This window comes from Cibotium barometz, chromosome 63 (genome assembly GCF_041138505.1).
Source record: "Cibotium barometz isolate CiBa-2024 chromosome 63, ASM4113850v1, whole genome shotgun sequence".
Lineage (NCBI taxonomy): Eukaryota > Viridiplantae > Streptophyta > Polypodiopsida > Cyatheales > Cibotiaceae > Cibotium > Cibotium barometz.
Genome location: NC_141108.1, coordinates 17,713,892 through 17,736,889, shown reverse-complemented (window position 1 = coordinate 17,736,889; position 22,998 = coordinate 17,713,892). Strand labels below are relative to the sequence as shown.

Genomic DNA, 22,998 nt, shown 5'->3' with positions numbered 1-22,998 from the left:
TGTAAATGAGAATGTCATCAAAAAATACCAGCACACATTTGAAAAGAAGGGGGTGTAAAATCTTGTTCATGAGTGCCTGGAAGGTGACTGGTGCATTAGTCAAACCAAAAGGCATCACCTTGAACTCATATAATCCTCTTTCTGTACGAAAGACAGTCTTATGCTCATCACCCTCTTTCATCCTGATCTGATGGTACCCTGACCTGAAATCAATCTTCGTGAAATACTGAGCACCCTTGAGTTCATCCAGCAGGTCATCAATCCTGGGAATAGGAAACCTGTTCTTAATGGTGGTCTTATTCAAATCCCTGTAATCAATGCACATACGGAAAGAGCCATCCTTCTTCTTCACCAGGAATACTGGAGATGCAATAGGCGAGGTGCTATGAGCAATGAAGTTTTTCTCAAGCAAATCTCGCACCTGTGTTGCCACTTCTTCCCGTTCAACCTTAGAGAGTCAGTACAGGGCCTTGTTTATTGGTTTACTACCATGTTCCAGGACTATGGCATGATCAACATCTCTTTTTAGGGGCAACTGAGATGGCATATCAGCAAACACATCCGCAAATTCTAAGAGCAATAGCTGCATATCACAATCATCCACATGGGGAATGCCACCCTCCTGAGGTACAGAAACATTCAATGCATATATGGCACTTTCTTTCTTGGGCTCCCTAGCTAGCTGCCTTGCTGAAATGACCTGCAATTTCCGAGTTACAATGCCCTGCAATGTAACCGATCTACCCTTGTGGCAAAATTCAAGAGATAAGGCATTCAAATCTATGCTGATTTTCCCCAATGATTGCAGCCAATCACATCCCAGGACAGCATCTATTGGCCCCATATCCAATGCCAGAAGATCGCCTGCAAACTCATAGTCCTCAGAGAACTTGATCTTGGCATCCTGGCAACAATGTCTGTTGATCATATGCTGTCCATTAGCTATCTCCACTTTCACGCCATGGTCTATCTTTGTGGCAATCAATCCCACTCTTTGCAATGTCCTGCAATTAATGAAACTGTGAGTGCTACCGCTGTCGACCAATACATGAACAAATTTGCCATTAATCATTCCTTTCAACCTGATTGTGTCAGCACTTTTGGCACCCATCAAGGCATGAAGTGAGATGGTATACAGCGTAGACTGGGCATCCCAATAAATCTGCTCATCATCCACAGGAACATTACCATTAGCACCACCTCTGACATGCAAAGGCATTGTAAGTTGATGCTCCACCCGAGAGAGTGTTGGCTTACAGCCTTTCCTGCCACATGTAGGCTGAATATCAATCTCATGCATCACATGAGTGGCTTGCTCAGTAGCCCCACCCGGATCAAAGGGAAATGCAGTCCCCTTTGTGGCTCCTGTGTCAGGAGCTTCATCTGCATCATGAGCTCCTGTCAATTCCTCATGAAAGACATCATGGGGGTCTGCAACATCAGTGACTTCCTCATCATCTGAGAATTCAATTATCATGCTGAGTTTGGCTGAGCTGACATTCTTCATCTTGCACACATCTCGATGCTCAGATGTCCATTTCTCTCCACATCTAAAGCATAAATTAGCCTTTTTCCTACTGTCCATTATGGCCCTGGAGTGTTGTTTAACATCTGATTTGTCAAAACCAGCACTGGGTTTGACACCTGGCTTTGCGTCCATGGGCCTGTATGGCTTGGCATATGGCATTTTACTCCCTGTAACTGTAGGATATCGTGGAAAGGGGGCAACTGCTGATTTCTTATCAGCCCAATTAGCAAACTTTGACTTCCTGTCACCCTCATAAACAGCACCATAAGAGCTACCTGACACATGCTTGTACTTACCAGCATATTTTGGTTCAAACACCTCAGCAAGCTGGGCTGCCTGCTCAATGGTTTGGGGATTATGAGCTCTCAAATCAGTAGCCAGAGGGGGATTTAAGCCTTGGATAAAACGCAGCAGCTTCCCCTTCTCGGAAATGTCCTTTACAAACAAGGAAAGTCTCCAAAAACGCTGCAAGTACTCCTGGACCGTACCCGTATGAGATAGCGCATAAAAATCAGCAAGGTACTGCTCAAGGATTAGGGCCGAGACGAAAGTCGTGAGCATAAGCTCCTTGAACTGTTTCCATGTGGTTGGCTTCTGAGGTGACTCTCTCATGTTCCGCCACCATGTTTGTGCATAAACCTGTAAATGCATGCTAGCAAAAATGATCCTCTCCTCATCGTTCTTAGGGTAGAAGCGGAAATAATCTTCCAGCTTCGTGAGCCACTCCTCCAACTCATTGGGAGTGCGAGTGTCCCCCTTAAACTTGTGCACAGAGAGCTTGTCTTTCACATCTTTGGCTGTATTATTCCTGGAGTGACCACCAGCTTATCTAGCATCCTCACGCTTAAAGCTCACATACTGTGAAAAGGGCATCTCATCACGTACATCCTCAGGCAAGGCCCTGTATGAACGTAAGGCATCTGAGAACATATCATCCATGTTTGCATGCTGCCCAATTCCAACATCCTGCTGGATAGGAGAACCACTCCCCTGATGCTCAAAATGCGTCTGGCTGAAAGCATTACCTCCCTGATACACAGGCTGGGTCTGACTGAATGTGTTCACAAGAGGTGTCATCGAAGCATGCAATCCCTGCTGAGTCTGCCTGCCAAAAACATCACGGTGAGTGGGTGGCATAGAGAAAGGCTGAGAAGAGGACTGGCCTCTCTCCCAACTGCCTTGAAAACCAACACCCAATCCAAGCATGCTCGCCGTGGGCGGAAATGTGCCAGTAGGCCGGCCCAAAATGGATGGCTCAACCAATGAAATCTGCGAGCCAAATGGCGGCCTGGCATTCAAACAATGAAGTGCTCGGCGGCACGGGCAAGGCAATACCCATATCAACATAATCCCCATGCTGGGGTGCATGCATAGAACCAGAATCATAAGTGCGACGGCCATCAGCCATAAACCCCCTACGCGGGTCAGAAAAATCACCCTGACTATCCGACTGATCCCCGTGCTGGGGTGCGGGCTGCTTGCCCTTATCATGCATAGTGATGGCAGTAGTGATCTGCTGCCCAATGTGCTGACCCATCTGGGTGATAGCTGTATCGTGCATAATAGTAGTGGTGAGCTGCTGCCCCAACTGCTGACCCATCTGGTGAAAAGCCCCCTGAAGCATCGAGGCCGATGCATCTAGAAACTGTGTGTCTAGGCATAGCAGAGACTGGTTGTGAGGGAGATGCACCCTCTGTGACCGGCATCTGCTCCTGCTGAGCAACATCGTCACCGTGCTGAGATGACTCATCCGACCGGGGTGCACGCCTGGGTGCCATGAGTGACACGAGGAAAATGTGCCAAGTGTCGAAGGCTCGATGTAGAGGCTCAAATGCAGTCGATGAAGAGGTTCGAAGGAAGCTCGGTGAAGGGGCTGAGCGGCCAGCGAGAAAGAGACGGCGGCTGAGCGGCCTGCAAGAGAGGCGCGACGGCGGAGCGGTGGCCGGCCGTGTGTGCTGCGTGGTGGCTTAGCGGCTGCTGCTGCTGGCTGAACGGTAGCGTCGGATGGGTGGCGACAGCAGGATTGATGGCGGCTGGTCGTGTAGCAGGCAGCCAATTACCACTGCCGTTTGAAGTAGCTCGACAGATTTGTGGGCTACGCTTGTGCAAAAGGCAATGTTGTTAGGCCAGAATTCAGGCGATTCCACGCTCAGCTACGTATCGCCTTGAACGTGCCCACGGCAGAATCTGAGTGTGGCAACCTCCTCCATTGCTCGCTTCCACGCACCACTTTGTTCTGCCTTGGCAAATGTCACGAACTGCTAGTCCCTTGAGCTAGTTCGAGTCTTGCTACTGTCAAATCCACGGAAAGTGCTCTTATACCACTGTAGAGAAGGGGGAACAGGGCAGGAGAGGAAGGCCACGGAGGGCAGGGTGAGAATGAGTGGGAAAGAGGGGAGAGGGGTAGAGTGAACTCGGGAGAGGGAGTGCACAGGAGAGGAGGAGCAGGAGGGATGTAGATTAGGTGTCAAATCAATACGTACCTTACAAATCTTTTGGGGTTGACTTATATAGTCCCCCTCATTTCCCACAATTCCCCTCCTATTTTCCCACCTGTTTCCCACATAAAACCCGTCCTTTTCCCACCTTCATTACACTGAAGTTCTGAACACCTTGCAAAGCTGCTAAACATCTGCAGAGTCAAATATTCATTACACTGAACCCGTCCTTTTCCCACCTTCATTACACTGAACACCTTGCAAAGCTGCTAAATATCTGCAGAGTCAAATATTCACATCTTTTAGGGTAGATATTCATATCTTTTAAGGTCAAATGTTTACATCTTGGAGAGGGAAGATTATTACATCTTTTACGGATCAAATATTCACATCGTTTAGAGTCAAATGTTTACATTTACATGTTGGAGAATCAAGATTATTATATTAATAAGGGGTGTACACATTGTATATGTGTCTTTGTTGTTGCTTGATGCATTATTCACACCACTTTTTGGTGAGGGTCGGGGTATCTATCATGCCACGGCCCTCTTCATCAAGTTCTCCAAGCTAGGACCTCCCTAATGTGTCCTCCTTATAAGGAAGCAAGTTGCTAAGCACTCTATAGCAAAGCATTAGCAATATCTGAAAGAAAGCAAGCTTTCTTTCTTCCTTCTTATAAGAAAGCAAGTCGCTTGGCACATGTTGCAAAGCATTGACAATATTTGAAACACATGCAGCATCATAGAGTGAGATCTTAAGATCTTGTGCCTACATCCCTCTGCAATAAGCCAACTCCCATGCCTAGATTCTGAGAGATTGGTGGTCTGGATGCCACTTCAATGAAATCACCCTCCTGTGGAATATCGATGCCAATGTTATTGTTCATTTCACACAAAGACAAGAAAAGGTGGTGGTTGTAGTCCCATCTACCAGTTGTGCAACACTATACATAAGCCTCTAAATCTTTGAGTTGGCCCGATCTTCTGCTCCAAAGATGTTCTAGAAGCTATGGCCTTCCCTCCAAAAATTGTACATACATATGTGCACTAGATAGACATGCAAATGAAATTGTTGCCTCCATTTCTTGTCTTGCACTTTGAAATTGTGTTTTCAATTCCTCAACCTGCACTTAGAACTTACACACACACACACACACACACACACACACACACACACACACAAGAGCTGATGTCTATATGACAAAGAGAGAGAGAGAGAGAGAGAGAGAGAGAGAAGAGCTGATGTCTATATGAACACACACACACACAAAGAGAGAGAGAGAAGAGCTGATGTCTATATGAAGAGAGAGAGAGAGAGAGAGAGAGAGAGAGAGAGTCTATGTGTGTGTGAGAGAGAGAGAGAGAGAGAGAGAGAGAGAAGGAGACAGAGAGAAGAGAGAGACAGAGAAGGTGTGTGTGTGTGTGTGTGTGTGTGTGTGTGAGGGAGAAAGAGCATTTGCAATCAACATTTGTATACACGAAAGTGTGAGGGCAATGTAGCGCACAACTTTTTTTTTTGGGGGGGAGGGGGAAGTAGATATTTAGAATATTAACACTAAAAGTTCTTTACAAACCAATTCCAAGGGGCCTAGGGCTAGAATCTAGACTAGGTTATTTACATTGTAGTTCAACAAATTACATAGCATGTTCCACCTATCCTCTTCCCAAACAAAGGAAGACTGGCTCCAAGATACATCATACCCTAGTTGCATACATGCTATAATCATTGCTTCAGTAGTGCATCCTTTTGGGGATAGCTTCTTCGTGTCCACACCTTCACCGCTGGTCCTCAGGGGGTTCTCTGTGAAGGCCACAAATGTATAGGATGGGTGTTTGACTTTTCGGTATCATCTTCTAGTCTTTGGCCCAAATTTGGAGAGCTTTGCCTTCACTTCATACCCTGGGTTCCCCTACATAACATTATAGTTAGGCACCCCTAGTATGTGCAAGGATCTGCAAACCTGCAGATTAGCTAATCCCAGATTGCAGAGAGCAGATAGCCTGAAAAATATTAGCATTCTTTAACATGTTCACATAATAAATGGACCAGCACAGATGAATACACGTATACATCACCTCAATTATACTATTCTAGTTCTGAAACACTATGCTATTCCTGGATATCCAAATTTTCCATAAACACCCAAATCTAATAATATTAAATATAAGATTAATATCATCTTCAGAATCTACCCCCCTTCCAAGAACCCAATCCCCCCAAAGTCCCATAACTCCTAAAGATTTGGCTACCCATTTCCCTGATGGCAGGACAGTCCCAGAATACATGCCTCTCGTCCTCTAGAGCTGATTTACACCTGGGGGCAACAACCTGAAGTGAAGTTTCTTTGAAGCAACTTGAACCCAAGGTGGAGAGCCAATAGGTATACTTTCCATAAGAAGACCTGGAATTTTATTGGAATGTTAGCCTCCCAAATCAGTTTCCATCTCTTCCTCCATGTTCTAACTTTCCAAACGACTTTCCAGACCTTATTACAGTATTCAAAATTCACCTCACTTTTCCTTAGCTCCAGGTACAAAACCTTAGCTGTTTCTTTGTCTAGTTTCACCCCATCCAATCTTTCCTCTAGCAGCAAGAGTCATCATAGGCAGTAGACACCCAGACTTTCTGAATCTTTACCAATATCTGTTGAGCCAGTTTTGTCTAGTTTCACCCCATCCAATCTTTCCTCTAGCAGCAAGAGTCATCATAGGCAGTAGACACCCACCAGACTTTCTGAATCTTTACCAATATCTGTTGAGCCAGTTTTGTTTCTCTCTTGGGAGAAGATCAAAGTCAATTACCAGCTGATCAAGCTCCTTTCATCTAGCAAGAGCCCAATCCCAACAATTTGCTAATCCCAACAATTTGCTAAATTCCTCAAGCCTTTGTTGTTCAGTCTTTTTACAAGGGTAGTGTCAGGAAGGAGCCGTGGGGCAATGTAGCGTACAGCTAATACCCATGCCTTTTTTCAACAAGATAACTTGTAAGCTACCTACTACGTAGGAGGTTTTGAAGTTGCAATTATTTATTTATTTATTTATTTATTTGCCACAAGCGGAAGAAAGACAGGCTTAATTGTAATTTGATCTGCATTTCAATAGGTGCCAGAGTGAGTTGCTCATCTTCTGCAAATCGCTTTCGATGCTCATGAAGTAGTGCCACCCCCTTGAATCCCTTGGGCACAACGGGCGTTGTCTTCCTAGTGCCCAGCTTGTGTCCGACATTATAGAAGATGACCAGTCTCACCAACCACCCATATGAAGATGTAGCTTGATCTTTAAGATAACCTCGACCTCTTAATCTCATCTTGTTTTACATTCTGCGTACCCCACAAGTTAACTTGTAATTTTTGTAATCTATAAATCTAGCACCACTAGCTACACACGCCACTTGCTACATGCACACCACTCGCATACAAACCCTGCTTTGATACCATGTTAAGGTACCATGGTTGGGATTGGATCGAACTAGAGATAAGGGCACCATAGCTTGCGCACAGGGACAAAAGGTAAAATAACATGATAACACTCGAAGAAGATGATAGTATTGACAGTATTGTATAGCACAAGGTAAGGAGATCTAACGCGATCGTAGACTAGCTTGCAGCCACAACAAACATGAGCTATTGATGCATTCGGTGCTCTCATGTGTCAACATAGCTATAGTCACACACCACCAATGTGATAGCCATAGTAGGTAGAGCCATGGATGTAGTCGTAGCCATATGAAGCCATGGACAAAGCCGTAGCCATAGCAAATGGAGCCATAGCCATAGAAGAAGAAGCCATGGATGTAGCCGTAGCCATGGTAGCCACCATCGTGGCCATGACCACACCCATTCCAAGGCCCGCATCTACCACACATGTCAAAGTTTGACCACTAGCCCTAGAGAGGATTGCATCAATCCATGCAAAAAAAAAAGGGCAACAAGGTTTTTGGTGGTGCGAGGAGAAGCCAAAGCTCTAGGCCCTTTGGTTATGTCTGACCATTGTATATATCTGACATCACATTATGTTTTAGAGGTCTAGCCACCAGTACATTTAAGATTTAGGATTTAATTCCCCATAGACTTGTTATTGTAGGAAGCTTTTTTTGGCACTTTTCAGTTGATCCACGGCTTAAAAGCATTCGACAGTACTGGATGAAAAGTGTTCTTGAAGGGTAAGAAGTAGTGCTTTTGGCATGTTGTCACATGTTTTCTACATTGTTTTTATATTGCGAATACTCTTATTATGGGGATGCATTTATGGGGAATACTCTTATTATAATGTATGCTACATCTTGGATATTGTAATGGTTTTAATATCTTCATCATGCTTGTTTCATGCAGATGCAACCAGTGTAGATCAACCAATGCAAGAGAATGCTTGTGTCATGTAGATGCAACCAGTGCTAATATCTTCATCATGCTTGTTTCACGCAGATGCAACCAGTGTAGATCAAAACCAATGCAAGAGAATGCTTGTGTCATGTAGATGCAACCAGTGCTAATTAACCAATGCGAGAGAATGCTTGTGTCATGTAGATGCAAGAGAATGCTTGAGTCATGATGCAGGAAGAAACAAGCATATGTCATGCAGATGCAACCAGTGCTAATCAACCAATGCGAGAGAATGCTTGAGTCATGCAAGAAGAAACAAGCATGGAAAATACAAGATAAGTCATCATTTCTCTTGAGCGCTTCACGAACTTCTTGGATGCTAATTTGGGATAGGAACCAAAGCAAGTTTCAGAATGCCATAATTGGTCTCAAAATATCATACCTACATTCATGCCATGGCTTCATTGTGCATGGGATAAATGATAATATTAAAATACAATTTGAATTTTTATTCATATCATTTTTCTACACTTGTGGGAATATGAAATATGATTTTAGGTATTGTTGATATGTCCCAGTGTGAGAATTTCTTGTACTGATTAAATGTCCATGTGAGTGATCATGGGAGGTGTTTGATGTTGAAAAGACTTTACGAGTTGTGACTTGCATTAATTGTGCTTTGTGCTTTCCTACGTTTCTAATATATTTTACCTCTACTGCCAACAGTACCATCTTTGCCGATTCACCATGGTTTTTTGGTGCCCTATTTTTGCCGATATGCCATGGAAGACAAACAATCTCAAAGTCACACAGACATGCATACACATTGCTAAGTAAGAAATTTCTATATGTATTTATATATTCACACACGCATACATGTATACATCTTCAAAAAAATGTGCACCTACGTAATGTCTCCTCAATAAGTCAATGTTGAATGTAGTCATGCATTCCCTGCAACAAAAACTATAACACATCTCAGACAATCCTGAGATAGAGACAATTGGTGGATTATGCTCTGAAACCATTGCTACAAATCCTGTACGAGACATGACCAATGTAAGATTCCTCCTTGGTCTGAATAATAAATAAGCCTTTACCTCAATGTCCTGTAATCATTCCCTGTTTTTGAATACAAGAAAATATTATTTTTTCTTGTTTTTGTCTAGTGAGATGAAAAATTCTACAGAGTGGTAAATCAATATTGAGATATTTTTGGATATAAAAATTCTACAAATATCAAAAATATATTTCCCTGAAACAGAAAATCAAAATAAAATTTTCAAGGTGCATTTGGAATCAATTCAAAATGATTTAAAAGACCTTAGTCTAAGGGTCAAGATTTTCTGAAAATTTTGGATTATGGTCCAATTAAGGTTTCTATGGGCCAATAAGATTAATCCAAGTGTGGGATGAGATAAATCCAATGAATAAAAGAAAATACCCAAAAATGAGTAAATGCCTACATAAGATGAAGAGTTGACTAAGTACAAGATTTATTAGTTAAAAATTATGAAATATTACTTAAAAAATGAGATATTTTTTGGAGTAATCATATAATTTTGACACCTTGGTAAGGAAAGGGGGAGCCTTCAAGGAGGCACCTATTTCACACATGTGAAGGAGTTTCAAATTCAAAAATATTAAGATATTTTTATCTCTCCTATGTAAACTTTATGTGATTAATCATTAAAATTCATTAGAGAGCTTCATTTGCATTGAAAAACCATTCAATTGAATATTTCTCAAGCTTGAGAGGGGTTGAGACGTGAAAAACATTTAGAAGATTAAAAAAAACCATAAAGTCACACCTTACCTCTTGTTTTTCTTGATTCTCTATTTTTAGGAGAGGCCCCAACCATTCAATTGGTTAGTATGTTGAGGAAAGCTCCAAGGAAGGTTGAAGAGAGAGAAGCTCCAATCTCTCCAATTTGTAGAGGATTTTTAGGGAATAATAGAAAATATGCTTATTGTAATGTAATACTTGCATGGTCTAGTTTTCACAGATGAGAATACAAAAGAATGAGGGTCTATTTATAGGTGAGGGAGGCCATTAATTGAGTCCAACTAAGTTCTAGAATTTTTCAGCTTCAGTTTGGCTAAGTTTGGACAAGATTTGGACCAATTTGGCTCCCTTTTTTATTTGGTTTGATCCAGAGATTTGGCTCCCTTTTTTATTTGGACCAATTTGGTTTGATCCAGAGATTTGGCTCCCTTTTTTATTTGGACCAATTTGGCTCCCTTTTTTATTTGGTTTGGACTAATAAATAATACATAGGAGGTATGCTTAATTAGAATATTTTTTTAAAGCATACCTCTCTCTCTCCCCAAAGAATGGTTATTCCTATGACCAATTCTATATTCAAATGATGCTTCTCATGGAGCAATTCCTAATTGTAAAAGCAAACTCTATGCTAATCAAGCTAGAGGCCAAAGAAATGGCTTTTTAATGCTTTCATGTTACTTAAATTATGTTAAACTTAGGAATTAAGTCTTTAAATTGGATATTAGTCCAAATGATAGTTATTCTATCTTATTGTATTATTAAATCTTATGCTTTTCAAAATTATTATCAGTAATAGCAACGGAGCTATGGTAAATTTTTTGAAAATTAACACATATATCATTTTTATGCATAATGTGAAAAGACTTCCTACCATATTCTAGGATTAGTCATCCTATGTTAAATGAATAATTCTCATCATATCCATGGAAAATTGATTTTTAATGTTTATGCATAAATAGTTAATTAGAGAAAAAGAGAAATTCTTAGTAATTTTATTTCTATGATAAAAGAGGAATTCCCATGATAATAGAGATCTATGTATTCCAATGGAAAAAGAAAAAAATTGGAATACTAAAATAATAGATATTTTATTTAAAATTAAAAAATAATTTTAGATAAATTATTTTTATGCATGAATAAATTTAAATGATGAAAGAGGAATTCTCATCATATTTGGAATTAAATCATTTAAATGGAAAAAGTGGAATTCTTGTCATATTTGGATTAATGGACATTTTTATTCAATTGTAAGAGAAATTTTAGTTAACTTTATTTTTATGTATAAGAAAAATTTAAATGATAAAAGAGGAATACCCATCATATTTGGAATTCAATCATTTAAATGGAAAAAGTGGAATTCTTGTCATATTAGGATTAATGGATATTTTTATTTAATTTTTAAGACATTTTAGTCAAAATTATTTTATGCATGTATAAATTTAAATGATGAAAGAGGAATTCCCATCATATTTGGAGTTCAATCATTTAAATGGAAAAAGAGGAATTCTTGGTATATTTGGAATATTGAATATTTTTACTTAATTTAAAGAGGAATTTTAGATAGATTTAATTTATGATAAAAGAGGAATTTCCATGACATTTGGATTGCACTCATTAAATGAGAAAAAGAGGGATTTCAAGCTTATTCAAAAAAATAGATATTGGTATTTAGTTAAAAGAATAATTTTTATGATATTTAAGAAAAGAAAGAATTGAATTAATTTTTAGTGTAAAAAGATGAATTTTTACCATAATTCTACCTAGGAAATTAAGGTTGAGAAATTAAATGGTAGAAAGAATATCTTTAGATATTTTAATTGGTTAAATCACTAAATTGGTATTTAACCAAAAATAGATGTTTATCTCAAGTAGATCTTGTTAGGACTAAACCGAATGATTTTGGTTAGACTACGAGAGGGACGGACAGTAAACCTACTTGTCCATCTCTCGATCTGAATCAAGCAAAAAATTTGTAACTAATTCAAGTTCCTAAATACAATGAATAGACTACCGTTGAACTAAACTAGTTTTCCTTTGACCGAAATCACCGAGAATCTAGTTGGACAATTAGTCAAATGATAGGTAGATTACCCTGATGAGAGATCAAGGATTCTCATTATGAAACTGGGAATTATGGAAAAAAAGGGGTTTTGTGGAACCAATCTCAAACTGGAAATTTTACTTGCATAGAACCTCTATTTTCATTAAAGGACTGTTTTACGCCAGAATGCTAGACGAAGCATTTGGCATGTGTTTTACTAAGAGGAGGTTCGTTGCAACAGCTGCTGGCGGTGCAACAGCTGGCGGGGAGTCATCGAGGGACGTCGCTCGCGCGACAAAGCCTACCGAGGTCTGACCAGCCTTGGTACGGTTAAAATGGTGCGCTTCCGGTACGATGGGCGAGGACCAACGAAGCGATCCCTGAGTGAAGTGCTAGGACACCTAAGGAGGATCCTGTAGGTTCTGACCAGGCAATGCACTGGCTCGCGGTCGCTAGGACACCCATGCGTGCGTCAAGGAAGATTCGGATGGACTAAAAAGAAAGATTTTTGTGAATCAAATTTTGATATTGGATCTCGTTGGTTGGCCAACTGGTCTTCAACGGAGAGTCCAGATGACATATTTTGTAACACAATGGATTCAGAATTTTGGAGGATGATGATCAGTAATATTATGATTTTCATTTGAAGGATTGTTTTAAAGCCAACCGAAATTGTTATAAATGGCAATTTCATATTGGGTGTGTATGTGGTATGCCTACCTTAATTTTTGCATGAATCGCCGGCTAGGGGGCCCGAGAACTCTTTTCCTCGGTACGCGGAAAAAAACCTAACCAAATCTTTATAAAGGAATCCCACCAATACAGTGGTCAGGTGGTTAGCTAACCCATGGACTGGTTGGGGTTGTGGATCGGAGGATTCTTGCGAAACAATTAAGATGCGATTAGTTATGTTAGTTAAATTAAGTCCTTAGAAGACCTTGTTCTGTGGGAAGAGATCAGCGGTTGTGCCTTGTTAAAGGAGGAAAAAAGCGGTGATTCTATGGACCAAGTGCAAGTCTCTTCTTGATCTGACTATGTGACTTCAGGTTCGGTTAGATCACTTTAAATAGTGATGACTTTGACTTGTTAGGATAATTCCCTCGCCGTTAGAAGATTTTCCCATGGCGGGATCGCTCGTTTCTTCCGAGCGAGGGGAGTTTTTTCGGGCTCCGTTTTGAAGGAACCGTCGAGCTAGTCTATCATCCAGACATCCGTGGAGCGAGGCCCCGAGTGTGGATCCCCACCCCGCGCAGGAGGCCGACGTTGCTTCCACCGTCGTCGGCACCCTCGGAGGGGGATCTTACAGCTGGTATCAGAGCTTTGTTGAAAGCTAATAAGGACAAACAATTGCTTATCAGAAATTGATGATAAAAAAACTCAGAAAAAGTATTTACGTATTGTATTTTCATTCCTTAAGCATCATTAACGAAGAATTTTAATCAAAGAAATTATTTTTATAGATGAAAGTTCCACACTTATCTGGTGTTCCCAACCTCACCTAGTCACCACAAGACATGACTACGTTTGCCTTCGAGCATCTCATCTCTTCCGCTACAACTCGAATGAGCCAAGCTAGACTCGTAGGCCATTTCGAGGATCTATATTTTCCTGACCCAGCGGAGAGACAACAGCACAAGTGGTTTGCAGGGTAGTATGTCCACACCTGTTGTTTGCAACCAGCGTGCGATGCTGAGGCAGAACTCTCATTGACCATGATTTTGATGAAGCTGAAAGTGATACATGGTGTTATTTTATATCACTCAACGCCTCAAAATTTCAGACTTTCCTGCCAAATCTACAGACTCCTTAGTCGCTTTATTTCTAAGGAGAAGATAGTAGCTCCCTTGGCAGTAAGGGAACATTTGTATTAGGGCATGTCTATAGTCTAGTACCGCCATCTTATGCGCCTCCCGAGGAGATTTTGACTTTTGGAGCCGAGCTGCTCTATGTACATATTGCAACCTTTCTATAAATAAAGAAATGTTTTGTGGAAAAATTCCCTGTTGACGAATTGGTGAAGTAAAATCTGTTACCGGACATATGTCATAGATCTCCAATAAGATCATTTATCTTGTTTAAGAAATTATTTTCTGAACCTCTTAAGTCTTAGGATCTCATGGACGATATCAAAATAAAATTTGATAATATATCATTTTTGGCAAAATCATGAGGCGAGGAAATCGTGGCCGTCAGCCAGACCCTCTCTCTGAAGAAGAAGAGCTTGACCCCCACGTTCGCCAACAAGGCTCTTCACAGAACTCAGCCAGGACCCTTCAAAGGAGAAGGGGAGAACCTGGGCGAGGCTATGGAGAAATGGGTGGAAGCTATGGAAGAGTATTTTGATGTCACACGCTACAATGAGTGGAGCAAAATGGCTCTTGTCAGGCTAAAAATTGTGGAAACAGCCAAGGTGGCATGGAGGAACCATTGTGACACCAACCATCTGGATAGGAATACCCAGTCCTGGAACGATCTTAAAACCCGCGAGTTCTTAGAAACCAAAATGAATGAATTTTTAGAGCTAAACCAGGGGAGCAAAATCATCGAAGAATATCACCAGGCATTTGCTCTTCAAGTATTCACCACCCCTAGATGAAGAGCAACTTATGGCCAGGGTTCATTCAGGGAATGAACCCTTAGACACACTGGTCAAGAATGCCAAGCCAGTGTCCATGGCAGAAGAAGCTGTCAGAATGGCGAAGGACTTCGCCAAAGCCTTCATCGTGAAAGTCCCGCCAAAGCTAGCTCCCTCATCCTTCAAAAGATTCCAGACACCGGGAAGATCTTCCAACCTTCCGCCTCCAAAGAGACACCAAGGGTCCCAAATAGAATCTAGAGACGAGAAGCTTTAGGAATGAAGGACGACCTTGCCCTTGAAGTACTTTCTCAGGAACTCCGGCTCTCTCAAGAATGCAAAGGGAAGAGCTTCGAAGTGAGAACAGGTGCTTCGGATGTTAGGGGTTTGGGCACTAGCTCAAGGATTGGCCATCTCCTTTTGTGGGCCAAGGAAGCCACAGTCCTAGAATTAGGAGACAAACTCCTTCATATAAGTCCAATCAGGGTCCCCCACACCAAAATCAGGGTAACCCCGGAAGAGTGCCAGCTCAGCTTGTAGCCTCCATGCAAAGCAGTCTCCGAACTCCCTCCCAAAATTGGAGTAACCAAAGAGAGAGAGTTCCACCCCCGACTGCATTAGCTAGAGCTGTCACTATAGCTAATGAAGTGGAGGAAGAAAAAGGACAGATTTATGCAGCAATAGAGCATCAGGGAAATAACCGTCAATTTTCAGTCCTCCAGACTCCAGCAGAATACCAGGGTAAGCAATTCAAGCTTTTGATTGATTTAGGCAGCACTCATTCTTTTATTTCCCTAGGATGTCTGCATAAACTAGTCCTAAATCAAAAATCAAGGAAACCTATGCAAGTGGAATTGGCCAGTGGAAAGATTCTTTTCACACACCTTGAGACAGACCTTATTCAGTTTAGCCTAGATGGGAACGTAACACAGTGCCAGTTCAGAGTCCTACCCTTGGGAGTGGAATCCTTGGAATGGATTGGCTCCGTAATAATCAAGCTGACATTCATTGTCACAAAGGAACCATCTCTTTCCTTGACCTTCACGGGAATAAAGTTCAAGGAACTGGAATTTTCGGATCCCCAGTGCTACAGTTAGTCAAGGCTTCTAAATTATTAAAAGGGCTCAGAAAGAGGCAAGCTGTTTATGTCGTTAAGGTGAATCCAGTAGACATAAAATGCAAGGCTAAAGAACCAGAGTGGTTGAGTATGTAGATGTGTTCCCTTGAAGAGCTGACTTAGATGCCTCCGTCTCGTGAAGTAGATCATGAGATCGAGTTAACCCCCTCAGCTAGTGGCTCAGCGTGCATACAAAATGCCAGTCCTTGAAGCCATAGAACTTAAGGAACAATTAAGACAACTATTAGAGCAGGGATTCATCAGACCCAGTGTCTCACCTTGGGGTGTGCTCGTTCTCTTTCAAAAGAAGAAAGATGGAACGTTAAGACTCTGTATTGACTATAGAGGATTGAATCAATTAACAATTAAAAATAAGTACCCTATCGCTAGGATTGATGAACTTCTGGATCGGTTGGGACCCAAATGTTCACAAAGATAGATCTCAAATCCGGGTACTACCAGATCAGAATCAAGGAGCAGGACATCCCAAAGACAGCATTTAATACTCACCATGGGCATTATGAGTTCACAGTTATGCCGTTTGGATTAACTAATGCCCCGGCAACATTTAATCATCTTATGCAGGATATTCTCAGAGAATACTTGGATGATTTTGTTCTTGTTTTCTTTGATGATATCTTGGTATACTCAAAGAATGCTACAGATCATGAAGATCATGTGCGCAAGGTCCTGGAAATCCTAAGGAAACACCAAATCTTTGCAAAGAAGAGCAAGTGTTATATCTCAGTTGACCAAGTAGAATACTTGGGATTCATAGTATTAAAGGATGGGATTTCTCCTGACCTAGAATGGCCAGAACCCAAGACAGTAAAGGAAGTCAGAGGATTCGTAGGGTTAACCAGATGGTATAGGATCTTTATACCTAGGTATGCTCAGATAGCATCCCCTTTAACTAACCTTCTCAAGAAGAGTACACTTTTTCAGTGGACTGCAGTGTGTCATAGTGCCTTTGACAAGCTGAAGACAGTCTTAGTAACCAAACCTGTCCTTAAGTTGCTAGATTTTACTAAACCCTTTGAGGTAGTTACTGATGCCAATGGGTTTGCCTTAGGCGGTGCTCTTATGCAGGAAGGCCATGCAGTGGCCTATGAATTTGGAAACTCAGAACACATGAGAGAAATTATGCCGTCCATGACTTGGATTTACTCTCAGTAGTTTATGCTCTGAAGTTGTGGAGACATTATCTTTTGGGACAAAGGTTCACCTTGATGATAGACCATCAAAGTCTGAAGTGGATCTTCACCGAAAGGGATCTCAACATGCGTCAAAGGAGATGGATGCAGACCCTGCAGGAATTTTATTTTGAAATTAAGTATCGGCCGCGGAAAGAAAATGTGGTTGCAGATGCGCTCAACAAAAAAGCCTCCTTGCTTGCAATTACAATGGTGTCAAATCCATTGATCAACGAAGCAAAGGAGAAAATCATGCCGCAGGACAAATTCTTTGCCCCTATTGCTAACCTTCTGATGTAGGAAAGCAAGACTCCTTAGGAAATGAGTCGAGTTCTTGGGTACAAATTGGATGAAGGATGCATGTATTATAATAATCGGCTATGTATTCCCAAAATGATGAGGGAATAAAGGGAAGAATTCTGAGAGAAGCCCATGATAGCCTAAGAATTTGACATCCAGGGTTTATAAAAACCTATATGTTTGTGAAAGAAAAGCTTCTTCTGGCCCCAGGACTCAAAAAGGATGTACTTAATCATGTGCAAAAATGCTTAATGTGTCAAAGAGTCAAGGCAGAGAGAGTCAAGATGCCAGGGAAACTGTAGCCTCTAGACATTCCACAGATGAAGTGGGAATGTATCAGTATGGACTTTGTCACTGGATTACCTTCAGTGCAATCAGGTTACAACTCCATTTTAGTGGTAGTTGACAGGCTAACCAAAGTTGCCCATCCGATTCCAGTGAAAGAAACATACACTACAATGGATGTTGCCAGAGTTTTCCTTAAAGAGATCTTCAGATTGCATGGCTTGCCTAGGAGGATAGTAAGTGATAGAGATCCCAAATTCACATCTAAATTCTGGATTGCATTCTTCGAAGCAGTAGGAACTTTCTTGGATCTCAGCACAGCCTATCACCCCGAAACAGATGGTCAGATTGAAAGAGTGAACTAGGTAATAGAAGATATCCTTTGGTCATGCTGCGGCAAGGAACCCAAGAAGTGGATAAGCCATTTGTATCTGGTCGAATTTGCTTACAATGCTTCTTATCATCGAAGCATTGGAATGAGTCCTTTCAAAGCTTTGTATGGGCAAGATTGCCTTACACCATTGACTTGGTCTGACCCATTGATCATAGTCAAAATGTCCAGACAAATGCTTGATGACATGGACCAGTAAATGCAATCAATCCGTAAAGATATAAAGGCAGCCCAAGATAGGCAAAAGCAGTATGTAGATAAAAAGAGATCAGAGAGAGAGTTTGAAAAATCAGATATCGAAGCATTGGAATGAGTCCTTTCAAAGCTTTGTATGGGCAAGATTGCCTTACACCATTGACTTGGTCTGACCCATTGATCAGAGTCAAAATGTCCAGACAAATGCTTGATGACATGGACCAGTAAATGCAATCAATCCGTAAAGATATAAAGGCAGCCCAAGATAGGCAAAAGCAGTATGTAGATAAAAAGAGATCAGAGAGAGAGTTTGAAAAATCAGATATGGTCTTCATTCGAGTATGACCAAAAAGAAGTTCCTTATCCTTAGGAAAGTACAAGAAGCTCTCTCCCAGATACTGAGGGCCATATGCTGTTATAAAGAAAGTGGGCGATCTAGCCCACAAACTTCTTCTACCTCCCCATCTCAAGGTACATAATGTATTCCATGTCAATTTGCTTAAGAAGTATGTACCCAGCCCGAGTCACTTGCTTGATGATGAACAATTGATCTCTCCAACTCAAGGCCAGATGGTACTCCAACCTGAGGAAATCCTTGACGTTCGAGAGAAGATTCTCAAGAGCAGAGTCCTCAGAGAATTTTTAGTAAAGTGGAAGTTCTTCCCTCTAGAAGACGCCACTTGGAAGAAAGAAGAAGAGTTGGCGAAAGATTACCCCCACTTTACGAGATGAGGACATCTCGTGTTTTTCAAGTGGGAGAGGATGTAAGATTCCTCCTCGGCCTGAATAATAAATAAGCCTGTATCTCAATACCTTGTAATCATTCCCTATTTCTGAATACAAGAAAATATTATTTTTTCTTGTTTTTGTCTAGTGAGATGAAAAATTCTAGAGACTGGTAAATTAATATTGAGATATTTTTGGATATAAAAATTCTACAAATATCAAAAATATATTTCCTTGAAATAGAAAATCAAAATAAATTTTCCAAGGTGCATTTGGAATCAATTAAAAATGATTTAAAAGACATTAGTCTAAGGGTCAAGATTTTTTGAAAATTTTAGATTATGGTCCAAATTAAGGTTCCTATGGGCCAATAAGATTATTACAAGTGTTGGGATGAGATAAATCCAATGAATAAAAAAAAATATCCAAAAATGAGTAAATGCCCACATAAGATGAGTACAAGATTTATTAGTTAAAAATTATGAAATATTACTAAAAAAATTTGAGATATTTTGGAGTAATCATACAATTTTGACACCTTGGTAAGGAAAGGGGGAGCCTTCAAGGAGGCACCTATTTCACACATGTGAAGGAGTTTTAAGTTTAAAAATATTAAGATATTTTTATCTCTCCTCTCTCTGGATCAAACCAAATAAAAAAGGGAGCCAAATTGGTCCAAATCTTGTCCAAATTCAGCCAAATTGAAGCTGGAAAATTCTAGAACTTAGTTGGACTCAGTTAGTGGCCTCCCTCACCTATAAATAGACCCTCATTCTTTTGTATTCTCATCTTTGAAAAGTAGACCATGTTAGTATTACATTAGAATAACCATATTTTTTATTTTCCCTGAAAATCCTCTACAAATTAGAGAGATTGGAGCTTCTCTCTCTCTCTTCAACCTTCCTTGGAGCTTTCCTCAACATACTAACCAATTGATTGGTTGGGTCCTCTCCTAAGAATAGAGAGTCAAGCAAAACAAGAGGTAAGGTGTGACTTTATGGTTTTTCTTAATCTTCTAAATGTTTTTCACTTTTCTCAACCCCTCTCAAGCTTGAGAAGTATTCAATTGAATGGTTTTTCAATGCAAATGAAGCTCTCTAATGAATTTTAATGATTAATCACATAAAGTTTACATTTATGCTTAATTAGAATGTTTTTTTAAGCATACCTCTCTCCCCCCCAAAGAATGGTCATTCCTATAACCAATTCTATATTCAAATGATGCTTCTCATGGAGCAATTCCTAATTGTAAAAGCAAACTCTATGCTAGTCAAGCTAGAGGCCAAAGAAATGGCTTTTTAATGCTTTCATGTTACTTAAATTATGTTAAACTTAGGAATTAAGTCCATAAATTGGATATTGGTCCAAATGATAGTTATTCTATCATATTGTATTACTAAATCTTATGCTTTTCAAAATTATTATCAGTAATAGCAGAGCAAAGCTATGGTAAAATTTTTAAAAATTAACACATAAATCATTTTTATGCATAATGTGAAAAGAGGACTTCCTACCATATTCTAGGATTAGTCATCATATGTTAAATGAATAATTCTCATCATATCCATGGAAAATTAATTTTTAAAGTTTATGCATAAATAGTTAATTAGAGAAAAAGAGAAATTCTTAGTAATTTTATTTCTATGATAAAAGAGGAATTCCCATGATAATAGAGATCCATGTATTCCAATGGAGAAAGAAGAAAATTAGAATACTAAAATAGTGGATATTTTATTTAAAATTAAAGAAGAATTTTAGATAAATTATTTTTATGCATGAATAAATTTAAATGATGAAAGAGAAATCCCCATCATATTTGGAATTCAATCATTTAAATGAAAAAAGTAGAATTCTTGTCATATTTGGATTAATGGACATTTTTATTCAATTGTAAGAGAAATTTTAGTTAAATTTATTTTTATGTATAAGAAAATTTTAAATGATAAAAGAGGAATTCCCATCATATTTGTAATTCAATCATTTAAATTGAAAAAGTGGAATTCTTGTCATATTAGGATTAATGGATGTTTTTATTTAATTTTTAAGAGACATTTTAGTCAAAATTATTTTATGCATGTATAAATTTAAATGATGAAAGAGGAATTTCTATCATATTTGGAGTTCAATCATTTAAATGGAAAAAGAGGAATTCTTGGTATATTTGGAATATTGAATATTTTTACTTAATTTAAAGAGGAATTTTAGATAGATTTAATTTATGATAAAAGAGGAATTCCCATGACATTTGGATTGCACTCATTAAATGAGAAAAAGAGGGATTTCAAGCTTATTCAAAAAAATAGATATTGGTATTTAGTTAAAAGAAGAATTTTTATGATATTTAAGAAAAGAAAGAATTGAATTAATTTTTAGTATAAAAAGATGAATTTTCACGATAATTCTACCTAGAAAATTAAGGTTGAGAAATTAAATGGTAGAAAGAATATCTTTAGATATTTTAATTGGTTAAATCACTAAATTAGTATTTAACCAAAAATAGATGTTTATCTGAAGTAAATCCTTGTTAGGACTAAACCGAATGATTTTGGTTAGACTATGAGAGGGGCGGACAGTAAACCTACTTGTCCATCTCTCGATCTGAATCAAGCACAAACTTCATGACCAATTCTAGTTCCCTAAATACAATGAATAGACTACCGTTGAACTAAACTAGTTTTCCTTTGACCTAAAATCACTGAGAATCTAGTTGGACAATCAGTCAAATGATGGGTAGATTATCCTGATGAGAGATCAAGGATTCTCATTATGAAACTAGAAAATATGGAAAAAAAGGGTTTTGTGGAACCAATCTCAAACTGGGAATTTTACTTGCATAGAACCTCTGTTTTCATTAAAGGATTATTTTATGCCAGAATGCTGGAGGAAGCATTTGGCATGTGTTTTACTAAGGGGAGGTTCGTTGTTACAACAGCTGGTGGGGGGTCGTCGAGATACGTCGCTCGCGGGGCAAAGCGTGCCGAGGTCTTGACCAGCCTTAGTAAGGTTAAAATGGTGCGCTTTCGGTAGTACGATAGGCGAGGACCGACTAAGCGGCCCCTGAGTGAAGTGCTAGGACACCTAAGGAGGATCCTAGAGGGTTCTGACCAGGCGATGCACGGGCTCGCGATTTTGCTAGGACACCCATGCGTGTGTTGAGGAAGATTCGGATGGACTAAAAAGAAAGATTTTTGTGAATCAAATTTTGATATTGGATCTCATTGGTTGGCCAGCTGGTCTTCAATGGAGAGTCCAGATGACATATTTTGTAACACAATGGATTCAGAATTTTGGAGGATGATGATCAGTAATATTATGATTTTCATTTGAAGGATTGTTTTAAAGCCAACCGAATCTGTTATAAATGACAATTTCATATTGGGTGTGTATGTGGTATGCCTATCTTAATTTTTGCATGAATCGCTGGCTAGGGGACCTGGGAACTCTTTTCCTCTGTACCTGGGCAAAAACCTAACCAAGTCTTTATAAAGGAATCCCACCAATATAGTGGTCGGGTGGTTGGCTAACCCATGGGCCGGTTGGGCTGAATCGGAGGATTCCTACGAAACAATTAAGATGTGATTAGTTACGTTAGTTAGATTAAGTACTTAGAAGACCTTGTTCTGTGTGAAGGGATCAGCAGCTGTGCCTCGTTAAAGGAGGAAAAAATTGGTGATTCTATGGACCAAGTGCAAGTCTCTTCTTGATCATGTGACTTCAGGTTTGGTTAGATCAGTTTAAATAGTGATGACTTTGACTCATTAGGATAACTCCCCCATTAGAAGATTTTCCCATGGCGACATTTCTAGAGAGAATTATTCGACAACTTTGGGACCAAGTTAGCTGTCCGACGCATTCCATCCATAGACAAATGGCCAGGAAAGAATTTATAATGAACTAGCATTTGATGTTCTCAAGTCGTATTGCCATGATTAGCAGTTGAAGTGGGAGCATTATCTTCCTTTGGTAGAGGCAATCCTAAACGTTACTCACTCATCCAATATTGGTCAAACTCCTTATGAGGTAGCATTTGGCCGCCGTTACTTCTTTACGAGGATGGTGTTGCCTTCTTGGAGGCCAACAAGACCACAAAAACATTTTCAAA

At 39.9% G+C, this 22,998-nt stretch overlaps 1 protein-coding gene across 1 annotated transcript; it reads right to left on the bottom strand.

Moving 5' to 3' along the window:
* Positions 1-324: 324 nt before the first annotated feature.
* LOC147603786 (uncharacterized) lies at positions 325-3,991 on the bottom strand. The gene has a single exon (XM_086796123.1). It carries the CDS (start codon positions 2,177-2,179, stop codon positions 458-460), a length of 1,722 nt encoding a protein of 573 aa, XP_086652249.1. The 5' UTR covers positions 2,180-3,991; the 3' UTR covers positions 325-457.
* Between the last annotated feature and the right edge of the window lie 19,007 nt (positions 3,992-22,998).